The sequence below is a fragment of the Peromyscus californicus genome, unplaced genomic scaffold (genome assembly GCF_007827085.1).
Source record: "Peromyscus californicus insignis strain IS unplaced genomic scaffold, ASM782708v3 Scaffold_1__1_contigs__length_55948999, whole genome shotgun sequence".
NCBI classification, from domain to species: Eukaryota; Metazoa; Chordata; class Mammalia; order Rodentia; family Cricetidae; genus Peromyscus; species Peromyscus californicus.
In genome coordinates this window covers 30,556,834-30,582,611 of record NW_026294492.1, presented here as the reverse complement: position 1 = coordinate 30,582,611, position 25,778 = coordinate 30,556,834, and the positions used below count along the sequence as shown (strand labels likewise).

Sequence of the window (25,778 nt, the reverse complement as noted above, 5' to 3'; positions counted from 1 at the left end):
ACCAAAGTTACATAGAGAAACCCTATGTCAAAAAAAAAAAAAAAAATCACAAAAGCAATCAGACTTTTTAAGACTCATTGCCCCCTTCTCTTCCTGTTCCCACTCCTAAACACACACAATTAGGCTAGAGAGATGGCTTAGTAGTTAAGAGCACGTACTGGTCTTCTAGACCTCTAGTGTCTGTATCATGTGGTCCACAACTCCCTGTAACTATAGCTCCAGTGCAGTCTAGCACCCTCTTCTGACCTCTCCAGGCATCTGCACTCATATGTGTAACACACACACACACACACACACACACACACACACACACACACACACACAAAATAAACACAGTTACTTGTGGTGTCATATTATTTCACATACAGGTCTATGTTTGATTTTCCTCCCCAGTGTATGGCTTGGTTGTTGTCTTTGAAAATAATTTAAATATGTATATCTGTGTATGTTCACATGAATGCATCAGGTCCTCTGGAGCCAGAGTCAGAGGTGTTTGTGAGTCATCCTATAATGGGTGCTGGGAGCTGAAACAGAATCCCCTGGAAGACAGTACGTCCTCTTAATCCCTGAGACAGCTCTCCGGCCTCTGCGGTCTTTCTTTGATCTAAGCCTTCCTAGGTATTTCTGTTGCAGTCACTGGTGTGTCAAAATGTGTGGTAGTTATATTAAATTGGGAGGGCTGAAATCAGGAAGCCACCAAAGTAGACTAGTAAAAATGGGGGCTAGTGGAGGGATCAAAGAACTTCTAAAGCACGACAGCAGGAGGGACTGGCTAACTGAAGGATGATCTGGACATGCTGGCGTGAGGACCGCTGCCCAGCCGAGCTTTTTCACATAGCTTTGCTGTGCAGGATGCACGGATGGCACTTTGAGAGCCCCTGAGGCTGAGGGGCTCTCCTAGAGAATACCATCTCCCCTTCTTTGCCTGACTACCCTCAACACATTCTTCAAACATCCATTTAGTATCGGTCCCCAATCTTCCAGCGTGTACTAATGCTGTTCCCCTGGGCTTCTATAGTTCTGTTTTGTCTTTCTTTTCTTTAGCTACATACTGGATGTTGCGCATACACTGCCTCGTTACACGCCCCTCACCTTCCCCTTTCTTGGTGCTCCCGTTCCCGCTAATCCTCCGTTTCCCCCTACACACTTTCATTTCCACTTTCATTTAACATATACACACATGACTTACATGACTCTATACAATAGAGGAACTACAAATTGAGAAAACGTGATGTTGTCTTCCTGAGGCTGGCTTTGTGTCTCCAGTTGCATCCATACATGACACAACTTCAGTCTTCTTTATGGCTGAAAAAAAATTCTATTGTGTATCTATACCACATTTTTTCTTATTCCATTTCTCTCTTGATGAGCACCTAGGTCGGTTCCATAGCTTAACTATTGTGCATTGTGCTGCAGTGCACATTGATATGTAGCCATCTCTGCAATAATGCTGATTTGGAGTCTATGGGTAAATACCCACGAGGGGGTTAGCTGGGCCATATGATAGATTGTAGCTAGAGTTTTCCTGCCTGGCCCACAGTCAGGACAAATCTCTCTCACCCGCCAGTCCCACAGCCGCTCAGACCCGACCAAGTAAACACAGAGACTTATATTGATTACAAACTGTATGGCCGTGGCAGGCTTCTTGCTAACTGTTCTTACAGCTTAAATTAATCCATTTCTATTAATCTATACCTTGCCACATGGCTCGTGGCTTACCGGCATCTTCACATGCTGTTTGTCATGGTGGCGGCTGGCAGTGTCTCTGACTCAGCCTTCTACTTCCCAGCTTTATTCTCCTCCTTGTCCCGCCTATATTTCCTCCTGCCTGACTACTGGCCAATCAGTGTTTTATTTACTAACCAATCAGAGCAACACATTTGCCATACCGAACATCCCACAGCAATAGATACTTCTGGTTTCGTGAGAAACCCCCATCCCAGTTTTCATAGAGATTGGACTGGTTTGTATTCCCACCCAGCACATAAGGGCTCTCTCTCGTCCACATTCACGGCAGCATTTCTTGTTTGCCCTCTGACTGATGTTCTGACAGGGGTGAGATGGAATCTCCGTGTAGTGTGGACTTGCATTTCTCTAATGCCTGGTGAGGAAGGACTTTTTTTCACATGTTTATTAGCCATCTGTGCTTCTTCCGCCTGTCCATTTCTTAAGCCCATTTATTGATTGGGTTGTTTGTGAACGGCGGGATGGCAGGTACTCTGGCTCTTCTTTCTGTGTTCTCTTACTACCAGAATCCAATATTCATTGCATAAGTCCGTCATAGATCAATTTAACATAAAGGAAAAAAGAAAGCATTCCACAAATGATGTATGGCTCATTGTAAGAAAAAAAAAAAAAAGAACATGGTAGGCTATGGTATATAAACAGAACAGATTGTTGGCTGAGAATCTAGTCTTCACTAGTAAGCTGCCTCTGTTAAAAACTGAGACTTCTGTGTGACCTTGAGTAGCTTAATTAGCCTGTGATGCCATAAAAAAGGAGATAATATGACCTATGCTATTGTGTTGCTGTGTGATTTAAATAAGATAATACATGGAAAGCTCTTGGCTCCTTGTAAGCAAGCACTTGGTACTGGAAGATACCACTATTTTCTCCATCATTATGAACTTTCGCTGGCAGTATCTGGCTAAGGATAAGATGGATGCCTTTGCACAGCAGTGAGTCTTTGACAGGATGTATTCCAGCAACAGTAAAACTAAGAGCGGAACCCAGATGACTTCTAAGGATGTTTCTCATCACAGAAGAGGGAAAGAAACCCTTTCTCTGATTCAAAGCAACTGTGTGATCATTAGTGTTACTTCTAGCGAAGTAGGGGCTTGTTCGTCAGGGGTGGGGGGTGGGAGGCGCCAAGTATTTTTATTCCTTGTGAGCAGTTAATTATAAAAGACCTTTTTATTTATGGCCTAACCCATATGGCAAATCGGGCCCTTACATGAAAATCTGTCTCTCTGAAAAAAAAAAAAAAAAAAAAAGGGAGTAGTTGGGTCCTGCCAAAATGGAACAAACAAAACTTTAAAGCCTGCTCCAACCCTGCTGAAATGTCTTTTTCCCTTTGAAAGAGGTCTGTCTATTCGTGATGCAAACGCTCGGTTATCTGCCCAGATGATAATCCCAGCAAACAAAACAGTGAAACCATTAGAACTTTCCAGTGCAAGCGACTCAGTCCTGGAAACTTGGCATTTTAAACACGAAAAGGGCAAGAGAAAGCAAGCAGAGCTGGTCCCGAGTTGGGATACTTAAATTTGCTTATCTGAGGCCCCAGCCAATTATCTGCATGTTTGGCCTAGAGAAGACAAACAGTTCTCCACCCACAGCACATGCAGAAGGCAGGCCTGCTCCTTAGCCCCTGCTAGTGCCTGCAATACGCAGAAAGAAGCTGGGAAAAGCCAGGCAAGGTCGGGAGTAGCTCAAGATAGCACAGCCTCAAAGTTTATCCAGAATTAATCCCGTGATGCGCACCCTTGGGGCAGAAAAGTAAGCAACATTGTTACATTCTGATACTTCAGGAGAATTAAACATCATACAACTGGAAGCCTGTTTATGTGCTACAGAGAGGATCATACCCCAACATCTTTTAGTCAACAGACACTCAAGTAAACACCCTATACACAAGCTCTCTAGTCAAGGCTGATGTTGCACTTGCAGTAATGCTCCTGCCTCAGCTCCCTAAGTGCTGGGATGGCAGGAATGTGTGCCCCCACACCCGGTTTGGAGTAAACAATTTGAGAATTTAGTAAATATGTAATTTTACTGTAAGCAACATAAATCTTTTTTTTTTTTTTAAATATGAAGCTGTTAACTATTGGGTAGACTGTTCAACTATTCCTTAACAGGTTTGAGAAGACCTAGTTTCTGAGAAGCCACTAAGCATTAGGGAACATTAGTCCTTAAGAGGTGTGGTGTCTAAAGAGATTAGGAAAGCTTTTTTTTTTTTTTTTGAAGAAAAAACACAACGTTGTAACGCCTGAGTGGCCATCAGCGACTTGGTTACAACTTTTGCAAATGCGTAGTAGTTTACTGAGAACCCAACATGACCCTTCCAGTGCCTACGTCCTTTCTTAGATAACTTTTTAAGCAGAGACAGTGTGTGTCTTCAAAGTTTGGACGTCCTGCTGGCTTATCTGGATCTTAAGCTGGGTGGAGCGCTGGGCAGGTAAGGTAGAAGCTCCGGAGCTCCGGGATGGTCACGTGTTTACATTTCAGGTGTGGGAATAGATCCGGTCCAGGCCCCACCCTCTGCAACCTCCCCCTCGTTAGGTGGCCAGACAGCTTGCACAGTCCCCGCCCCGGGCTTTATAATCCAACCCTCTCCCAGGACAGAGGTCAATCACGGCTTTAAGGCTTTTTGCATTGCTTCCCGCCCACGCCCCACACTCGCAAATCCGGGGCTCTGTCCTGGTCCTCTCTGCACCCCTGTCAAGCCAACCCCAAGAACCCAAAGTGTCACTTGGCCTCACCTTTCTGATTGCTACCTCCTCCCCCCTAAACCTAGGAGAAAGGATCTGGGCTCTCTCGGTTGTAGCCGGCGAGTACTTGCTCCTAAAAAAAAAAAAAAAGTTGGGGGGGGGGTGGGGTGGGATACCGTCTTGCACATGGCCAACTACTCAGGGCTGGGGGCCGCGAGCAGCGGGTCCAACTTTGCTCCAGGGGAGTCGGGCGCTTCCCGGAGCGTCGGTCCGTCCGGGAGCGCGCGCGGGGGGGGGAGGCCCGCCGGGCGCGCGCGGCCTCCGGGATGGCGGCTGCGCAGTGGCGCGCGGGCCGGGAACGGGAGGGGAGGGCGGGCGAGCGAGCGGAGCGGAGCGGGCGGGCGGAGCGGAGCGGAGCGGGCGGGCGGAAGCCATGTTGGAGCTGCAGCCCGAGCGAGGGGCTGCGGGCGCGCTCCTCTCCTGGTGGGTGTGACCCGGCTCCGCGCCGCGGCGGCGGGGGGAGGGGGGGGCGGGGACGCCGGGCGGCTCGTCCGTGGTCGGCGGCGGCGGCGGCGGCGGCGGCCGCGGCGTGCAGCCGGGCGATTGTGACCGGCGGCGGCGGCGGAGCCGGGCCGGCCGCGGGCGCTCCCTCCGTGCGGCCCCCCTGAGCGCCCCCCCTCCCCGGGCCGGGAGGGAGGCGGGGGGCACCCGGGGCCCGCCATGAACCCCGGCTTCGACCTGTCCCGCCGGAACCCCCAGGAGGACTTCGAGCTGATCCAGCGCATCGGCAGCGGCACCTACGGCGACGTCTACAAGGTGAGCAGGGCAAAGGGGCCCGCCGAGCCCCGGGGCCTGCGCCGCTGGGACACGGAACAAAGGGCCAGGCGTGGGACCGCAGCCCTCGGCGGCGTCCTCCTCGCCGGGAGCCTGTGCCCGGGACGCGCGTTCACTGATCTCCCCCCCGCCAGCCTCTCACCGGCTGCACCGGAGCCGCGCGGTGCTCCCCGGAGTGCAGAGCCGGGCTGGCTGGGCGCTTGTTGCCTGGGCACGGTCTGTGTGACGAACCGGGCTGCTTAGGGGCTTGGCGTTTGTCAAACCTGCGTGCCTCTCCGGGACCTGGGATCCTCGGCGGCCGGTGGCTGGGAGCTGCTGCTGTCCGCCCCCGGGCCTGCTGGTTCTCGTCTAACGCTACTACCCTGGGCAGCCTCCATCAACAGCCTTAGCCTTTAGCCGCTTAACATCTGCCGGTGCCTTAGCCTTTAACCTCTTAACATCTGCCTGTCAGTCCCTTGTAATTTTCCAAGGAGTCCCTTGGTTTTGTAGAAAGGGATCTGGTTTGGGAGGCAAGGAAGCAACTTTTTCTTTTTCCTCCCAGAAGAATTGGACAGGGGTGTTTGTTTTTTTTTGTCCAGTGGCACACAGGAATCGGATTTTTCTTTTTCGTGGATCGAGGACCCAGGGAGGGGTACTGGTTTGACAAGGTTAGAATTCAAAATTCATTAGCAGTACAGCGTTTCTATTGCAGAGGGGAACCACTTCTAAATGTGGGAGGATAAATCACTCTTCCCAGGCCAGCTCAACTCCTGGCCTCTCTGGAGTCTGCCAAGAAGGGAGGTGGATGGTGCCAAATGTGGCAGCAGTTTTGATTTAGTTGCGTATCTACTTACTGGTCACTGAACTTGGACTCCTGTTTCACGGAACACCTGAGGATGCACAGAGAAACTTAGTATCGCGTTGGAAAGTTTAGTGTTCAGTTTATTTTGCCCATGTTAAAGCAATAGGTTTTTGTGCTTGCTCAATGGAATGCGTGAGATAAGTTAGCCAATGCAGTGCCGTGGGGCTTTGTGTGTGTGTGTGTGTGTGTGTGTGTGTGTGAGATGTGTCTCCCTCACATACCACAGCACCTTCCTCTGTAGACAAAGGTGTGCTGAGCATAACTACGGCGTGTAACTTATCAGGCCTATGTTGTTGAACTTGAGTTGTGGCAATTGAAGATAGGAATGGACCCAGATGGATTTGGAGTCTAGTTTTTTTGTTGTTGTTTGTTTTTTGACAAGAGCAACCTTAAACAGCAGTTTCGGTCATTTTCGTACAGTTGTATTTTGTGCTGCCGGAGAGGATGGTGAGGGTCGAGAGCATGGAATTGGAGGGCCTGATTTGGAGCGCTCCAGACTCTCAGCAAGATCTGGAAGATGACAAGGCATTGCTCAGGGCAGTGGTGAGAGGAGAGTGATGCCACATAGAGGGAGCTCCATTCGAAGGCCAGAGAAACCAGTATGAATCTGAGGAAGAACTGTAGCTTGAACAGCCACAGAGAGGATGGCTGTGGATACTGGTTCCTATAGACCTTTTAGCTATGGGGCTCACGGGGGGGGGGGGGGGGGGGGGGGGGGGGGGGGGGGGGGGGGGGTGAAATGAGATATGGATCTAGCTTTCATTTCTTTCCATCTTTTTTTTTTCGAGACGTGTGTGTGTGTGTGTGTGTGTGTGTGTGTGTGTAACAGCTCTGGCTGTCCCGGAACTCGCTCTGTAGGCCAGGCTGGCCTTGAACTCACAGAGATCTACCTGCCTCTGCCTCCTGAGTGCTGGGATTAAAGGCATGCGCCACCACAGCCCAGCCTCCTTTCTTTCTCTAAAAGGTGTGTGTGCACCACAGGTGCCCATGGAGGCCAGAAGAGGGCATCGGATCTCTTGGAGGTGAAGTTACAGGCAGTTGTGAGCCGCCTGAGTTGGGTGCTGGGACCAAACTTGAGTCCTGGAAGAGCAGCAGGTGCTGTTAGCTGCTGAGCTGTCTTTCCAGACCCCCTTCCGGTTTTTCCCTTTTCCTCTTTATTTTATTTTTCAAGGTAGAGGATCTTACTGTGTATCCCAGGCTGGCCTGGAACTCATAATCCTCCAGCTTTGCCCCCTGAACAGTAGAGGTGTAGTAGACATTCATGACTGTGTCCAATTTAGATCTGGACTTCTGGGCTGAGGCGCAGGCTTGCTTGAGTTAGGTCTGCAGAACCCACGGAAAGAATAACATGAGTACCAACTCCACAGAGTTGTCCTCTGACCTCCACAGGTGTTCCATGACATGTGCATGCCACACTTGCACACGCACATGCACGCACACACTCTCTAAAATAAATATTTGTACTTTAAAAAGTTCTCCCTATCATGATGTGTAGAGGGAAAGGGCAGTTAGGAGGCTGATGGGTTAGTGCTGGAAAGAATAATGGTGTTTTGGAATTTGGTCTTGACTAAGAAGTTAGAAATGCATCCCGGTCCAAATAGCTAATAACTGTCTGGGGGAGTCCAATTACAGTAGTTGAAAAGTTCAGCTTTATGTGTCTTAAGTAGTGATGTATACAGTAAGTTGTGTGTGTGTGTGTGTGTGTGTGTGTGTGTGTGTGTGTGTGTGTGTGTGTATTTCTAGCTCTTGAGATGGGTCTCATGTTGTCTGGAATGACTCTGAAATTGTTATGTAGCAAAGGATGGATCTTATGCTGAAATTACAGGCAAGTACTGGTAGGTTCTTGATAGGAATAATTAGCCAGGTATTTACCATATTTAAAAACCAAACCAAACAAACAAACAAAAAAACCCCAAGAAGTCAGTTTGGTAGCACATGCCTGTAATCTCAGCACTTGGGAAGCTGAGGCAGGAGAATGCTGGCCACCAGTTCAGGGCCAACCTGGGCTACATGGTGAGTTCCAAGTAAGCATGGGTTACAGAATAAGACTGTCTCAAAACAAACCCATGAATGGTGTGGTAAACCTACCTGACTAAAAAGAAAAAAATTCGAGTCTGTAATTTTTTCCAAGGACACCTGAATGTAATAGAGGTATGACAAATTGACTAATCTTGTCAGCCATTAATGATTATGCTAGCTAACATGTATGGAGTGTGTATTACCTGGCAGGCACTTTCTGAAAGTTTCCTCCCTGGTCCTACAACTGCCCTGTGAGGTAGATGGCCATTGAAGAAGCAAGTACAGGAGGTGTAAATGACTTTCTGGAGGTGGTAGATGGCAAAGGTAAAAGCTGAACCGGTTGGAGACCGCATTCTCCACCAGTGGGGAGCACTGCCTCTGTACACGTGGCTATGAACAGATTATGTCGGACTGAATTTCCAGGGAAGAATCTGAAGCGCACCTTGCCTTCAGCATTGGGTTGTCGCCACACTCTGAGCCGAGTGTGGCTCTTGGGTGACTCTTCCCTCCTGATATGCAGCCAGGCCTCCGGTGCTTTTGGAGCCTGCCAGTGGACATCAGATAATAGATGCTTGATTCCTGCCTGCCAGACTCTTTCATTCCCAGAGACCCACGCAGAGCATCTCGGTGCCGTTTGGCACCATACCTCCTGCCTGCTAAGCGACCCAAAGCTGGAACTTCCTTCTTTTCTACAACCGAGTCATGCGGTGAAGATACACATTTTCCACATTTGTTCTGCTGTTGGATGTGTCGGACACACGTGCTGGTGCTGAGCTGGAGAAAAGTGCATCGTGTTTCCAAAAGGCACGGGATGCGCTCTGCTCCTTAAGCTGTCGGCGAGCAGGCGCTAAAAATGGAATGGTTCTATTAAGTAAATAAGTTAGACCTAATTATAGTGATTCTTGGAAGGTTGGTGTTTTAAGGGATTTTTATTTTGAAAACTCCTCCACCCCCTGCAGTAACACAGTTACTGTATTTGTAGCTTGGTTACAGAGTGCTGAACCGGGACATTGATGGTCTGGGATTCAGCAGCCATGCAGCTTGTAAAACGCACTTAGATCTCAGGATTATTTTGTGTGAGGCTGTTACCATCACAGGTTCTGCTGCTTTTTAGTGCGGAGTAAACGACTTGCGTTTTACCCAGCAAATAGGTTGTTTTCTTTTTCCTTTGGCCCTGTGCAATTGTCCATTTAGTCTGCACTGTCTGAGAGCAGTTTCCTCTTTTAAAAAAGAGATTAATAGTACTTTTTAAGTGACATATAACGCTGCAGGCTTCAGCAGCCATGAAACATTCACACCAGGGTTGCTTAGGGACTGCAGGACCGACGCCTGAGCTCTGTGGTTGAGTCTCAAGAGGTTCATGAAGTGCTCTGAAATTAAGACACTGTATGTTCTGTGTGTTTGTTTTTTCTTCTTTCACATGAAATGGCCCAGCAGGCATGTCCAGCCATGGGCACCATGTGACTCAGGATAGCTATGAATGTGGCCCAACACAAAATCATGAACTTAAGTTACCAAGTGTGTGTATGTGTGTGATCTTTTTTCTTCATTAAATCGATTTAAGTTTTTTTGTGTTGTTGTTGTTTGAGACAGGGTTTCTCTGTGTGCAACCCTGGCTGTCCTAGATCTCATTCTGTAGACCCAGCTGCCTTGAACTCAGAGCTCCACCTGCCTCTGCCTCCAGAGTGCTGGCCTTAAAGGCATATACCACCAGTGGTTCTTGTGAACTTTTTAGATGACTGTGTTGTGTCATATGTCAAAAGGTTGGCATGAATGTAAGCATTCTTTACATTCTCAGTGAGGTCCATGACCATAGGTTTGTTATTTGGAAGAATAACATAGTGTCTTGGAGAAACTAGGAAGTCCCTTACAGATCCTCCTGTTCACATCTAATATCTGCACACAAGTTGTACCATCTTTTCCTAGGCATGGCACTTTTCCAGTTGAGTTCCAATTATTCTTACTTCTAAGTCTTTGCTTTTCTAGGTTTATTGTGGAAAACCTGTTAAGTAGTCTCAGGGCTGTCCCCAGCTCTGTGCCAAACATACCTTGTGTTCTCTTGAGTTCTAGCCCTTTGCCTTGTCTCTGCCTCTGTTGTGACAGTATGCTATGGCTTAAGTATGCTGTGGCTTGAGTATGCTGTGGCTTGAGTATACTATGGCTTGAGTATATATGCTATGGCTTGAATATACTATGGCTTGACTATGCTATGGCTTGAATATACTATGGCTTAAGTATGTTGTGGCTTGAGTATGATGTGGCTTGAGTATGCTGTGGCTTGAGTATGCTATGGCTTGAATATACTATGGCTTGAGTATGCTGTGGCTTGAATATACTATGGCTTGAGTATGCTATGGCTTGAGTATACTATGGCTTGAGTATGCTGTGGCTTGAGTATGCTGTGACTTGAATATGCTATGGCTTGAGTATGCTATGGCTTGAGTATTATGTGACTTGAGTATGCTATGGCTTGAGTATACTATGGCTTGAGTATGATGTGGCTTGAGTATGCTGTGACTTGAATATGCTATGGCTTGAGTATGCTATGGCTTGGGTATTATGTGACTTGAGTATGCTGTGGCTTGAGTATACTATGGCTCGAGTCCTTGGAGCCTTCTCTGACTTCTGGATTAGACTTTCAGGCATTAGTCACAGTCTGCGCACAGGTTGTTCTAAGCATGGTCGATGCTTCAGGGAAAGCCACACCATGGGCAAAAGACTCAAGGGGCAGTGAGATGTTTCAGCAGGTAACAAGAGCTTGCCGTAAAGCTTGACAGCCTGAGGTTGATTCCACATAAAGGTGGAAGGAGAAAACTGACTCCCTAGAGTTGTCCTTTAATTTCCACAAACATGCCCAACAACAACAAAGACTTTGGAGTCCTGTGTTTAACCTGATAAACTTTGTTTGGCCCAGCAAACTTGAAGCTTAGCTTGGTTATGGGATTCTTTTTCTCTACAGTACCTATTGCTTCTCCTTAGGACTAGTGTCTTGTAGAACATGCTTTGGAAATGTTGATATTAATCTTTTTATTCATTTTTTAATCTACATGTGTTTGAAAGTCATTGCCTCAGAAGTAAAGGCTGCGACGTGGTTAAGGCAAAGTCTCGAAAGACCAGAGAGCAGAGGAAATGGTCATGAACTTAAAAGAGTCTCATCCGAAGTCGATGAGGTTGTGTTCTCCATCGTTAGGGGCTGTCTGAGGTAGGAAGGAACCAGGAAGCGCGTTTGGGAGTAATTTCTCTAACAAGCTTTTTTAAAAGCAAGCAAACAAAATCAGATTATTAGATTTAGATAAAGATCTCAGTCCTGGAAGGGGGTGTTTGCCTCCTGTCTTTGCTTGATCCACGTAGTCTCTTTAAGTGCATGATTTTGTATTGAAATGAATAATTAGTAAACTCTCTTGTGAGAAGGGATTGAACAGCCATCATACATTAAACAGCTGTAATATAAAAGCAGATGTATTAGGAGGAACCGTGAGTGATAAAAATGACAGGGTTTGGTACATAGTATTTATAGGGTGTGTGCCTACTTTTAGTTATCAAAGTTTGATATCAAAACTTTACAGGTTTCCTCGTTTTCTCACAGTGAACCTCTTTCTAGCTTCAGGACTCCCTGGATGCCCCACACTCTCCACAGCTGACCTCTCTGTGGCATCTTGGCAATTTAAAGAGCAGAGTTCTAGAGCCAGGCTGCCTGCTGTTTCCACCTCCTAGCTCCATGACACAGGGTCACTTGCTCCATCGCTCTGTCTGAGCCTTAGGTCCTTCAGTTGTGAGGTGATGCTTGGGGAGGTGTTCGGATCACCGCGGCCAGTTGCTGTTAGTGTCATTGCGTGGTTTTCCTGTGTCCCTCACACTAACCTTGGCTTTGCACTCATGTCTCTACTTAGACTCTGTCTCCCTGCCTGGCATCTGTATGGTTGTCTTTTCATTGCCATCGTGTCTCGGGGTACTTGAGTAATATAACCCAAGAGTGACTCTTACAGTTAGTGCTTGCAGGTCCAGACGCCCCTTACCCTCCACCGTCTATTTTTCTGGGAAAGGTCTAGATTTGGTAGAACTGGAATATTTGGGACCTTTCATTAGAAATACAGGTAAAATTGGCACCAAAAGTGAACTATTATTTAGAATGAGAAAAGATCCCAACAAAGATTGTCATCTTAGAGGAAGGCCCTTTCTCCTGGGATTTCAGCATCTGATCAGAATGTTGATGTGAAATGGCTCTTGATACCAACCTGACGCCCTCCACGTACATCCCCCTGCGTGTCCCGGCAGCTCTCAGCGTTCAGAGAAGCCCATGCCAGCACTGAGCGCTCTTCTGGTTACCTTCATAGGAAGTTCTGCTCAGCTCGTTTTCCGATGTTCTCATTATAGCACGTGTCACATCTGTCACGTCTTATAGATTGTAAACCCAGAGCTATTTGCTTGACTCGGCGCTGTGTCTTGAGGGCCTAGAAGAGTGACTGACACGTACAGTCTCAGGTAGCATTGGGAATGCAGAAGTACAGAGCGCAAGAGGAATGACAGCTGTCTGAGTGGAGGGACGGAGATCCTTGTTTCAGAGTGGCGGAAGTCACGGCAGAGGAGTGGTGGGTTAGTCCAGGCTCTGGCAGTAGTGGGTACAGAGGGACTTAGGCAGTACAGATCTCAAGGCCCAAGTTAAGTCAGCAGGCTTAATGTCTTTTCCGTATATTAAGCAAGGCTCAAGAGTTACTGTATACACGAGAAGTCATTGTTACTTGACACTAAAGATTTAATGGCTCAAAGTGGGTTTGACACCCCTAATCCAGAAGTCTGAAATACAAAATACTCCAAAAGCCAAAGCAGTGTGGCACTGCCGGATGTCACAAGTGGGAAATTCAATCCTGCTCTCACTGGATGGTTTCAGCCTGAGTGCAGGTATGCTGAGAAACATTGAGTAACATTTCCTCTAGGCTGTCTGTACAGGGTGCATAGGAAACAAGTGAGTCTCATGTTTCGACTTGGTCCTGTCCCCAAGACCTCACTATGTATATGCAGTATTCCAGTGTTTGGAGAAAGCCACACTATTTTGGTTTGAAGTACTTGATAAGGGATTCTTAGCTCTAATAAATACACCACTGGGCTCTTCTTACATGTTGCTGTTTGAAAATATGATTGAGCTTTTAGGAAAAGGACTTTGCTCATCAATAGGAAAAAAGAAGCCTTACATTCAAGGATGGAATCGTGTTTTGTTTTTCCTGTTCTTTGGCTTTTATAGTTCTTTTTTATAATCTGGAAGAAGCTGTGTTTCTGGTTGCAACTACCTCAATCTGAGATTATAGGTTAGGGTTCCCAGTGGGACAGTCCTGAAACTGCATCACTGATTTTTGTTGTTGTTTCAACTCTTCTTAGGGATTTGAAGTTGTAAGATTGTTATTCTGTATAAATCTTCACCTTTCTTTGCCTGAAGACCCTCTTCACTGTGTATAGATGAAAGGATCCACACCTAAGCCTAGTATTCAAGGCTCTGTCCATTTTGCTTGGTGGTCTCAAAGAACCAGCAAGATTTAGACAGCTTGGAGGAGGCAGGGGAAAGAGTGGGCAGCCTTCGGGGAGTGCAGTGCCGAGTAAAGGTTTGGGAACTAGAGGAGAGGGTTGACCAGCGTGGAAGGCCTGTGGGATGGAGCGTGGAGGAAGGTTTGCGGATAAAGCAGGGCCACACTTGTTGAGAGCCAGGGGATAGGTGTTAGATACGGCACGGCACGGGCCCTGGGAACACAGAGGGCTTTCCTGTGGGAGTAGTGATGCTAGACGCGTCCTGTAGTATCCCAACAGTTATGAGACTGGGCCTGAGAGGAAGGGCAGAAAGGCTTGCTAGAGAACCCTGAAGTTGTTAGTGAGAGCCATTGCTGTTTCCCATGTTAGCAAGTATATATGAGCTATTTCAAAATACCGCTAATAATAAACCTGCCACATTAGATAAATAGCATTTTAATGAAAAGTAGCTTTTCTAAACAAAAAACTGAATGAGACATGGCATTGCTGTACATTTTGAAAAGTGAGTTTACTCTGATTAAGTAGAACACGTTCTCAGTTCTGCTTCTTTGATCTGTGGCAGTGTTTGAAGTATGTGAAGAAGCTCTCACATACGTGTAGTTGGAAAAAAGAATAGACTTTGCAGGTGCTTGTGGATATTCTCCTGGGACAGATACCCTGAAAGGTTCACTGCAGTGTAAAGCTAGAGAGCAGTGGCCAGTCTGCATGCTGTCATGTTCAAGTTCCCAACTCCCCTCTTCCTCTGTCATCCTGCATGTTTTTTTTTTCTTTTTTATCATCATGCTTTGGCCATTTGGAAAAAAATTCTATGTTATCTGGGTCTTCTTCAAATTCCCCAAACAGGCTTTTTTTTTTTTTGAGACAGGGTTTCTCTGTGTAGCCCTGGCTGTCCTGGAACTCACTCTGTAGACCAGGCTGACCTCGAACTCACAGAGCTCTACCTGCCTCTGCCTCCCGAGTACTGGGACTAAAGGTGTGCCCAGCCCCCAAGCAGGCTTTTTATGTTCTCTCATTAGAACGTTGAACCGTATTTCCCAGGAGTCTGATTCTGCTTAGAAGTGCTAGATGCATTGGCTGTCACAAGTGCTATCTATCAGTTGTTTCATTGATATGACATGCATTTAATTCATTTTCAAGAAAATGTCTGTCACACACTCAGTGATGAACAACCACAGTTTGTCTGTAGTCATTTGAGTAAAACTGGTGATCCATGGAGAAGTAAGTGGCTAGTTCAGCTTGCAACTCATAATTGCAGAGGCGCTGTGGTGCTGCGGATGTGTGTTGTGTATACTTCCAGTTTCATCACATGGAATATGAAAATGGCACGTAGTCCAAGGTCAAGATGTAATAAAACTCATAACGCTTGTACCCCGACAAGGACATTCTTTGGTAAAAACCCATTTTTTCCTCTCTCTCAGAGTGTCTGGCAGTGAAGAATACAGTGACTTCTAGTTATTTTGTGTCTACTTCCTTGGTTTGTGCTCAGGCACGGCCCAGTCATGGTGGCAAATAGCATTTTTGTATTGTTCTGAAAATAGTTTTGACTTCCTGAACCAAAGAGAATCTCAGGAAGTTTCGTGGATATTGGGACGGCTACAAGGTTATTTGGAGTAACTAAGGATACGTGTTTCAGCTCTGTCGCTGTAACAAAACACCCAAAGAACCTACTTAATGAAGGAAAAGGCTTAGCCTGGCTTGTAGCTTGAGAGCTTCCCATGCCTGGCCACTTAGCCTGGCTGCTCTTGCCTGTGGAGGTGCAGTATATCACGGCTGTGGCAGCGTGTGGCAAGAGGTTTGTTCTGATTACAGCAGCTGAGAGGCAAAGAGTAACAAGAAAGGGCTGGAGCCACAGGCAGTCCCCTTTAAGACTTTGTACAAGGATGGAAGAAATCAGTCCCTTTCCTGGACTGAAGGATTATTAGGAAGATGTAAAAAAGTTCAGGCTTCCCTGCAAAGTGTTACAGATTCAGAGGGTAGTTTCTATAAGGACTTAGTGGACCAGCAGGGCACAGGTGATGTGTGTTTATTCTGGCATAAAAATGTTTTGTGCCCCGATTATAGCATATATATGTTATAAAAATAAACAATAAAAAATATTTTAAAATAGATAAATACTTTTAATGCGATATATTTTCTTCTGGTTTTGAGACACAAATATTTTACAAATTGGTTTTACTGTTGTATATGTTTTTAAAATTACATGAGGCTGGAGAGATGACTCGTTAGGTAAGAGCGCTTAATGCTCTGGGAGAGAACCTGGGTTCAGTTCCCATCACCACATCAGGCCGCTCACAATCATCTCAGCCCTGCTTCCAGGCGATCTGACACCCTCTGGCCTTGAGGACATCTGTATGCACATGATGCACATAAGCTCAGGCAAGCATTCATACACAGCAATAAATCCTTTAAAAATTACAGTGAAATACAGACTGTGTTTCAGTTATATGGTTTCTGACAAATGTATACAGCCATGTGACCCAGTCTCTCACTAAGATAGAACCTGTCCATACCTTGGTCCTCCCCAGTTAAACCACGTGTTAATGCTGCCCCCCCCCCCCCCGACAGTCCCTCTTCTGATTTCTGTCACCACGAACTGTCTTCTGAAGCTGGCTGTAAATGGACCACTGATGGGTTGCAGGGCAGCTTAGGGAACTCAGTCAGCTGTGCTCATCTGGACTGTGTGGGTTGCCTTCCTCTGCTGAGCTGTGTGTGCTCTGTACATTCACGGCCACCCCTCTGTCTTGGTCACTGTAGTTGAAAGTCTGGAAACCAGGCAGTGTGTGTCTTCCGGCGTTGTTCTGCATTTCAAGATTGCCGTTACTGTTTACGTCCTTGGCTTCTTCATACGCATTTTAGGATCTGTTCTCAAGGTAAACATAAAAGCTTGCTGAAATTTTACGGCCTAATGGCCATATCCTGACTGGCACAGCTGAGTAAAGCCCAGTCAGGTTTTACCAGCTTGTTCATGCACTCATTAAAAAAAAAAAATCTCGGAGTATCATTTTGCAATATTTTATTACATGCATATCGCCTGCTGGGATTTTTGTGTGGGATCTGCAGATCAATTTATGGAGAATTAAGATCTTACCATCATTGAATCTTCTCATCTGTGAGTGCAATGTATCTATTTATTTAGAAATCTTAAAAACCTCCTCAATGCCTTTTTTAATTCACAAATTTTATCCATAGCTTATTCTGCTGACATTACAGCAAAAAGGTATTGTGGGATACTTAAGGTAGTAAGTACATTAATCATTGTATGAGCCACATTTTCAGTTCGTATTAAAGTCCTCGCTGTGCTAATGATGTCTGACTTCCTTTGGCTTAACCTTGTTCATTTTTAGCCCTGAACATATGGACTCCTTTTAAAATTGGCAGAAATGAAAAGACTAGAAAAATGACTATTTAAAAAAATCCACTTTTGTAATGTCAAAGATGAAAACAATGGCCTTATACACTTGGCTTATTTTTATATGTGCGATGTAGTTATATTTATATGTGCACATTTTGCAAATTTCATCCTCTTTGAGCTTTAGAAGGAAATATACACTTGAAGGTGACTTCATCCTTACAGGAGAAGTGAGTAGCCTGCTAAGCGGGTTGTTTAGAGGAGCCTTCTGTGGTCCTTTTCAATCTCCTTATATGATACAGAGTAGCTCATGCTCTCATATAAGGAAACAACAAGAATAAAAAGGACAGCTATGTGCCGCAAGCCTTTAACCCCAGCACTCAGGAGGCAGAGGCAGGCAGATCTCTGGGAGTTTGAGGCCAGCCTGGTCTACAGAGCGAGTTCCAGGACAGGCACCAAAGCTACACAGAGACCCTGTCTCGAAAAACCACACACACACACACACACACACACACACACACACACACACACACGACATCTAAACAGCATTTCAAAGGTAGAAAGTGAACACTTAGAAGACAACAGTGAAGCTTTAGACTACAGAATTTATGACAAAGATAAGCTGGCTTCCTGGAAACACTGGTCTTCTTAGTATGTAAAGAAAAATTGGGTCTGCGTGTGTAGAGAGCTGTGAAGTCATTCAGAAGACTAAATTTGTGGGCTGGGTAGAGAGCCCAGCTGGTGAAGTGCTTGCCAGGCAAGCATGAGGATCCAAGTTCAGATTCCTCCAGTACCCACATAAAAGCCAAGTGCAGCGGCACACTCCTGTGAGCCCACTATTGGGCAGGTTGAGACAGGATTCCTGGAGCTGGCAGGCTAGTCGGTCTAACCCAGTCGGTGAGCTCTGAGTTTAGTGATAGATAGACCCTGTCTCAAAAATAAGGGGGGGTGATGACTGAGGAAGACACACATGCACATGCATGTAACAACATACATATATTCACACACACATACACATACACACACATATACATACATACATACATACATACATACATACATACATACATACACAACACACACACACATACTCCTGTGGGATTGAAGTGGGCAAAGATAATTGGCAACTTTTCTAACTAGGAGGCGTATTGGGAAATGAGGTAGATAATGTTTCAGAATCTAAGATAGAATTGGCAAGGCCTGTCAGCTGGTTCAGCAAGTAGAGACTCTTGTCACCAAGCCTGATGACTTGAGTTTGATCTTTGAAGTCCCCCAGGTGGAAAGAAGCCTGACCTCTGCCAGCTGCCCTCTGACCTCCGCAAGCACACCACGGCATATGTCCTCCTCCCTCAATGGGTGAATAAATGTAATCAGTTCTTAAAAAGAAATGAGAACACATAGAATTTATACTGTAGCACAGTCCCAATTTATTAGTGCCTGTCTTGTCTTTCTGACCTTCTTGGGAAGCGGTTGGTTGGTATTTGGTGAGATTTCTTACCCAATTCTCTCCTCCTCACCTCCTCAAAGTTCTAGCTTTTATTTTTATAGTTTTGGTGGTTGCCCATAAAGTCCCTGCATGCACGATCACTCTGGTTACTCCCTCTGGTGTGTGTGTGTGTGTGTGTGCTGTGTCTTGCTTTGGGTCTGCACTGTTCATGAATGCTCCAGGTGGCTGCATAGACCCCTTTCTACAGATGGCCATCTCTGACAGATGCCCTCATGCTGACTTGGTTCCTTGGCTTGCTGTTTCTCCTGACATCTTACTCCTTCCTCCACTATTCAGTGTTGAAGGAATGTTTGGATATTTGCTAGGTGTTTCCCTTTTTATTTTTCCAGTTCCTAAAGTGAACTGCTAGATTTTGTTCTTTCTGTTCCCCCATCTCGCTTCTCTTTATTATTCTACGTTTTTCCTCATCTTTTAAACTTTATTATTTATGTGTGTGTTTCTCTGCATGTATGAGGCCAGAAGAGGCAGTCAGAGCCCCTGGAAGTGGAGTTACAGAAGGTTATGAGCTGCCATGTGGGTTCACAGACCCTCTGGAAACGCATCTCCTCAGTGTCGTCCCCACACATTTTGAATTCATGCTTCACAGAGGATCCTGGAGGGGCATGGTGTATAGACTACTGCTTTTACATTGTAATGATTATCTTTCTAGAAGTTCCTTTTAAAAAAATTCTTCAAATTTGTGTATATGTTTTGTATCACTTGAGTTTTGACTTCTTTTATGTTTGACGTCTTAAAATTACTCTTTAACATTTTCTTTTGAAGTGTCATTCTCTAATTTTAAGTTTTGACCCATTTAATCTTTGTTGGTTTTGTTCCATGTGCTGGCTTTTAATTGTGGTAGATTTTTGTTTTATTTCATCTTTTTTTCCCCATAAGAATGTGTGACTCAGGTTGTGGGAGCATGTGTCTTTCCAAAACAGCATTGCTTTTACCTCCTCCAGAAACCTCTGTCCTTTCTGCTCTGAGATAGACTTTTATGTTCATTTTACAGTTTGGAATTTCTGAGACCTAGTGGATGTTGTAGTTTGGAACCCCAGATCACAATGAGCAGCAAGCTCATTTTAGATTTTTGCGTGGTTTTGGGTTTAGGGACAGGATCTCACTGGTTGCAGCTATCCTGGACTGTGCATGCATCACAGACTGGCCTTAAACTTGCCATCATCATCCTGCCTTAGCCTTTCAAGTGCTGGATTGTAGACATGTACTGTCGTGCCTGACTTGATTTTTAGTACCAAAAAGCCCCCCTTTGCCCACACTCTTAAAAACCCAAGCAGGGTTAGATTTTATTGTTACCTACCTGTGCTTATGAGTAGCCTTTAACAATCTGTTTTTATTGTACTGAGGTGTGGTCTCTCCCAGGGACAATTCAGGGACTCCATTCTAGGATGTGGTTTTGTGTGTTCACTTGAGAGCACCTCCCTTACCTACGTTCTTTCCATGCTTATCCTTAGTGCCTGTGTTCCAGCACATCACTGGTGGAAGTTCTAGTCTTCTATTTTCCACCTTGCATTAGTGTGATGGTTGTTAAAACAGATGAACCAGAGTTGCTACATTGTTACTATTGAAGTCCACAGTTTACGTTGGAGGGACCTTGCAGTTTTGTCACAAACTATCCTGTCTTACGGAACAGTTTCACTGTCCTGAAAATCTCCTCTTCTTCTATCTATTTTGTCCTCCCTTCCCTCACAACCCAGTTCCTGATAATGTGTACAGGTATACAAGCACACATATGTGTATATTATACATATACATATGTATTTTTTTCTTTTCCAAAATGTCATGTAACTGGAATTACATACCATATAGCCTTAAGACTGGCTTCTTTCACTTAGCTGTGTGACTTAGATTCATCCTTGTCTTTTTGTGACATAGCTCATTTCTTATTTTGTTGATTAATAGTCCCACATTTGGTTGGCCCTCAATGATTTATGCATTCACCTATTGAAAAATGTTTTTGTGGCTTCCAAGCTTTGGCATCATAAGTAGAAATGCAATAAATAATTCATATCTGGGTTCTTACATACAGAAAAACTTTGGTCGTCCTTGAGTAAATAGCAAGGACTATTATTGCTGGGTTGTATGATGAGCCTGTTTTTAGCTTTGTAGGGAACTGCAGTATTTTCCAGAGGGGCTATGTGTACATTCCCACCAGCGGTGAATGAGAGTTCCTGCTGCTTCACATCTTTATCAGCAATTAGTGTTGCTAGGGTTTTGCATTTGGGCCACTCCGCTGTGTGCATGCTATACCTGTTTTAATTTGCAGATCTTAACAACATGTTGTTAGGATTCTGCCCCAACTCCAGCTGCATGACCACACATTCGCAGTTGGGCAGTTAAGCAAGGGGTCTTGCGTCTTCCTTCATCAGTGCGTGCTGGTGATTACATGTGCACGATGTGGTCACGCAATCAGCACATGCATGGTGTAGCTCCATAAGCCCACCTGCGCATGTTCACGGGAATCCTTAAAAAGTCGGACACAGACTCCTCCCCACTCTGCTCCCTCCTGCCCCCCCCCCCTCTCTGTTCTCTGCACGTGCTTCTTCCCCAGGCCTGGTTCTTTTGTTGTGTCGTCCCTCCCCCCCAATAAAGCTCTGATACTGTGTTTTGTCGTGGCCCGTGCCTCATGGCCTTTCCACACGGTAACAAGTGCCGCTTATCATTTTTAAAAATAACACATGTGGTATTGAACGTACTTTCCAGTATGTATTTTGCTGTCTCTGTGTCTTTTTTGATAAGATGCCTATCTAAAGTTTTTTAGAAATTTAATTTTGAGCCAGGCATAGTGACATGCATCATATGTTGAAGCAGGATTGCAAGTTCCAGACCAGCCTGGGTTTATAGTAAGACCCTGTTTCAAACAAACAATAAAAATTGGATTGCTTGCTTTTGTGTTGTGGAATATTAGTTTAAGATATGTTACATTTGTTTATGCTGTGAATATTTGTTTAATGATGCAAAGATGGGTTGCATTCTTTTATGTTGCCTTTGTTTGAGAATAATGGATGAAGTTGAGTATTAATAAGAAAAATCATAGCAAATACCATATACTGAGTACTTACTGTGTGTCAGGTGTGGCTTTGTAGGTGGTCTCACTTTACTATGTCCTTATGGTCTTATGCACCAGGCCCCTTAAAGATAATGGGAGCTGAGGTATAGAGGTCAGCATAAGGTCACACTGAAAGTGGAAATGGAAGTCAGAGTGAACTTGAGGTCCTCTTTGCTGCAGACCCTGTTTTCCTGTATTGAGCTAGATTATACCAGAATACAGCTTGCCATATGATTTCCAGAGTATACATTAGATACCATAGAGACAAGGGAACCATTGAAGATTTTGAACAGAAGGGAAGGCAGTGAGCTACTGTGGGCAGCGCCTATTTCTTAGCTTCTTGGGAGAGTAAGTAGGTGTGGTATAGTGGCAGCCCCCAAGCTTTCAGATGAAAATTCCAAGCTTCCTGAAAGGTTGCACACCCAACCAAGAGTGAAAGGCGGTGATGTGAGTTAGATTAGTGACAGGGAAGTTGGGGGACATTGACAACCCGGATGAAGAGAGGAGCTGAGTGGAGCAAGATGTGGAGTTAGATTTCCACAGATTGAGGTGTATCTCCGGCAGAAAGCTGTCCTCTTGGCCCATTTCTTAGGAGGTGGGGGACTGGGAGAGTTGGGGGAGCGGGTTGCATGGCAGCAGCAGAGGGGCAGACCAAGGAACGACGACGCGTCAAAGGCCCGAGGTCTTTTCTAACCTGCTCATTTGAGTGCCCGAAGGAGTTTATGACTCATGGGTTACAATGGTCATTGCAGGGTTAGGTTTGAGTGTGCCCTGTGCCGTGGGTACACCTGTGCGTGGACGCTGTGGCGTGAGGTTTGCTCCTACAGGTCACTGGATGTTCCCTGGTCACCAGGTGAGAGCAGTGGGGCATAGACATGGGGAGCGAGAAGGGACCTGGTGGTTATCAGTCTAACCACCACCGTGTCCTTACTCAGTGTCAGATTCCTGTGTCCACTTCCGGCCCCAGGAGTGGGTGGTTTACGCTTGGTGTAGAAGGCTGTCCCTTGAGCGTCACAGCCATTAATTGCTGTCTCTGTGGGAAGCAGCTGTGACTGCTTGTGAGCAACCCTGGAGACTGGGCCTGTTGACTCTCCCTCCTGAAAGGAGTGGGAGGTACCTGAGCCCTCAGTTACCTCAGCTACCCTCCCTGCATACCCCATGCCAGCTGTATCTGTCCGAATTGCTCAGAACCTATGTCAGGAAGTGCCAGAGTCAATAGAGGGCCGCTGAAGAGGAGATGCCATCCAGTCGGCTACTCCAGTCCATGCTGCAGTGAGCGCAGTCAAGTCACCGTGTGCAGAGTTAGACTGTTGGTGGTGGTGTCTGGGCTTAGGTGCTTGTTCAGGTCCCAGCATCCTTGTATGGGAAGGCCCCACCCCTCTCTCCTCCTGTGCTCCGGAAGCAGTTCAAGTGGGTGGAGGGAAGTGTTGGAGGTTCAGAGCATGGGAAACCCAGGTACCAGTATCAGGACGTCCTCTCCCTGCTCTGCTCCTGGGGTGTTTGTTGGTTTGTTGGTTTGTTTGTTTCTGCTGTTCCACCCCAGCTCTGGTCCTCCCGCTGGTAAAAACTGAGCCAGAGCAGAGGACCTTTGCCCCAGCTGAGTTTGTTTTCAGCCTGACCCTCAGCCACCGCCCCTTTGCTTCGTCATCGCTGTGTGACTTCTGAGGTCTTGTGCCCCTGGTTATTGCTGGCACTTCGCCAACAACCAGGAATCCGTTAATCTTGTAAGATGTTTTGGTTTTGGGATGCAGAGGTTTTTGTTTTGTTTTGTTTTGTTTTGTTTTTTCCTTCCAGTAAAACTGTGGTTACCATGAGGTTTGACAATCTCTTTTTTTCTCCCCAAACCCCAAATGGGATGTTTTTGTAAATTGCTGGGCAGAGCTGCTATTTTTGCTGCTCATTGGTATTGTTTGTGTTGAGTTTCTTAAACCGTTTCTGCCATATTATCAGGCAATGTTTGAATCAAAACTGAGGAAATATTTCTGTAACAATTTATATTACTTTTATGAAAAGTTATAAAAGACCCTTTAGGCAGTGTTTTTATGAGTAAAGTTTTGCCACTTTTGGCAGGCTTTGGGAAAACATCAGGAAAGTAACATTTTATCTTCTAGGGAGTAAAGATGCATGCCTTTAGCAACATTATCTTCAGAAACTATGCATTTCAGGCTCGGGAGTCCATCCTTATACAAACTGGGCTCTTGGTCTACTGAACGGCACCCTGAGCCTCAGAACTCAGTCTGCTTTATGATTTGGGAAGAGGAACACTTTGGTGCTTATCTGGATAAGATTTAAAACACTAAAGATGTAAATTGTTTACTTAGGATCAAAACGTAAACTTTTATTTAAAAAGGCTTTTTTGAGTGGTAGGAATTGAATCTAGGGCCTCATACAAAGCAGGTGATCACTCTCTTAATTCCCTGGCTCCTGTTCCGCTTCCTCTTTTGTAAAGTCACTATACATTCCTTACAACCAAGTACAACACTGCTTCGTTGCTACTAACTAAACGCCACTTCAGTTTCGCTGTTTGCCCTGCCCTCTCCCTCTCCGCTCCATCCCAGGGTCCCATGTAGGGTCCTGTATAAAGTTCATCACTGTTGGTTACGTTGACTGTTCTGGCCTGTAACAGGTTTGTATACTTTTCTGGGGTTTTGTCTTTTGTTTTTAATGACCTTGACAGTTTGGAGGAGTACCAGTAGAGCTGGTCTTTTCTGGGTCTTTCAGATTAGGTTTATCTGACGATTTTCTCAAGGTTAGATTGAAGTCATGGTGATCAGGGTCCCTGTGCTGTTAGCAGGCGCTTGTGACTAACGGCGTTCACCTCGCTCACCTGGCGGGTGGTGTTTGCCAGCCAGGCAGTGTTTGCCAGCCAGGCGGTGTTTGCTAGGCGTTAGACTCTTGGGAAGCAAGGCCCACACAGGGATGGGCAGTCAGGCCTTGCTCACCTCTTAGGATGGGTCACTGTGAATGTGTGTCCTTGCTCCTGTTGATTAACTTTTTGGTGATGCTGGGGCATGAGCCTAGGATGTCACCTATGCGAAGGATGTTCTCCGCACCGTGCTACCCAGCCCCCAGTTTGCTTACTCCGTTATTTTATTAGGATAGGTTGATGGCTACAGCGCAGAACTGTGCAGACCGTTGTTGGTATCGCTGGAGTTTAGCTGTTGGGTGCTTATCCATTTGCTCCTGTGTCTTTTGATAGGTCCACATCGTTTTGTTTTTAACACATTATGGCATTTTATTTTTAATATTTTCTGGCACTACAACATACTCAGGCCCAGCTTGTATATTCTTTGCCACAGCCCAATAGCAGGCATTTCTTAATAAGCCTTTGTTCTTTTTACTGGTATGGTAGCAGGCATCTGAGAGCTAGGGCTTAGTGTTAGAGCACGTGCCTCCCATACGTGACCCTAGGTTTCACTCCCCAGTGTGATCCCCCAGAACAACAACAACAAAAACCCTGAAAATTGTGCTCTGGGTGTGTTCCTTGCTATTGGAGTATCATTGGTTTTAGGTACTCTCTCAGCTGATCAGCTTAGGGGTGTGTGTGTGTGTGTGTGTGTGTGTGTGTGTGTGTGTGTGTGAGTGAGAGAGAGAGAGAGAGAGAGAGAGAGAGAGAGAGAGAGAGAGAGAGAGAGAGAGAGAGAGAGAGATTTACTGACCCATGTAAATACATGTGCTAGTAACTTTTTTGTTGTTTTTTTGAGACAAGGTCTTGCTATGTAGACCAGACTGGCCTTGAATTTACAGAGATTCCTCCTGCCTCTGCTTCCTGAGTGCTGGGATCAAAGGCGTGCATCATCACGTCCAGCTATTTAAATAGCTGTGTGTCCATCTCTATTCATTTTAGCCTGAACCTGAGTTCATAATAGTCTCTTTACTGTAATGCCTGATGGCTCCTTGCAGCCTTCCCTTTGCTGTCTATCATCCCTGTCTTCAGAAGGAAGAGATGTGGCTCCCATCATCTCTCCTTTGATCTGTTTGTTTGGTTCCAGTATACATCGTCTACGTAGATTATACATTCCACCTACAAAAAGCAAGTGTTCGTCTTCATGCATTGCTGTGGTCTGTGAACTTCATTCCAGTTTACAGATGGAGGGAAACAGGGAGTTCAAGTGACTTTCTCAAGGACCCACAGTTAGCATGGCCATGCCTTTTGGGGTTGAGCCAGACAGGCCCTTCCAGAGTCTACTAGGCAGCCATGCTGAGAGGAGTGGGTGTGTGGAAAGGGAGGAGGGGAG

The 25,778-nt window shown here is 45.9% G+C and overlaps 1 protein-coding gene across 8 annotated transcripts in view; it reads left to right on the top strand.

The window, feature by feature from the left end:
- Positions 1–5,025: 5,025 nt before the first annotated feature.
- Map4k3 (mitogen-activated protein kinase kinase kinase kinase 3) overlaps positions 5,026–25,778 on the top strand; it is a 157,482-nt gene continuing 136,729 nt past the window's right edge. For 4 of the 8 annotated variants that reach the window (XM_052746388.1, XM_052746387.1, XM_052746386.1 and 1 more), the window contains exon 1: positions 5,028–5,243. In XM_052746388.1, coding sequence (XP_052602348.1) covers positions 5,148–5,243 — 96 coding nt within the window. In that variant the 5' untranslated portion in view covers positions 5,028–5,147. Of the gene's footprint in view, positions 5,244–25,778 lie in introns of all 8 variants that reach the window. The other 4 variants (XM_052746385.1, XM_052746383.1, XM_052746382.1 and 1 more) reach the window with 2 other exon arrangements.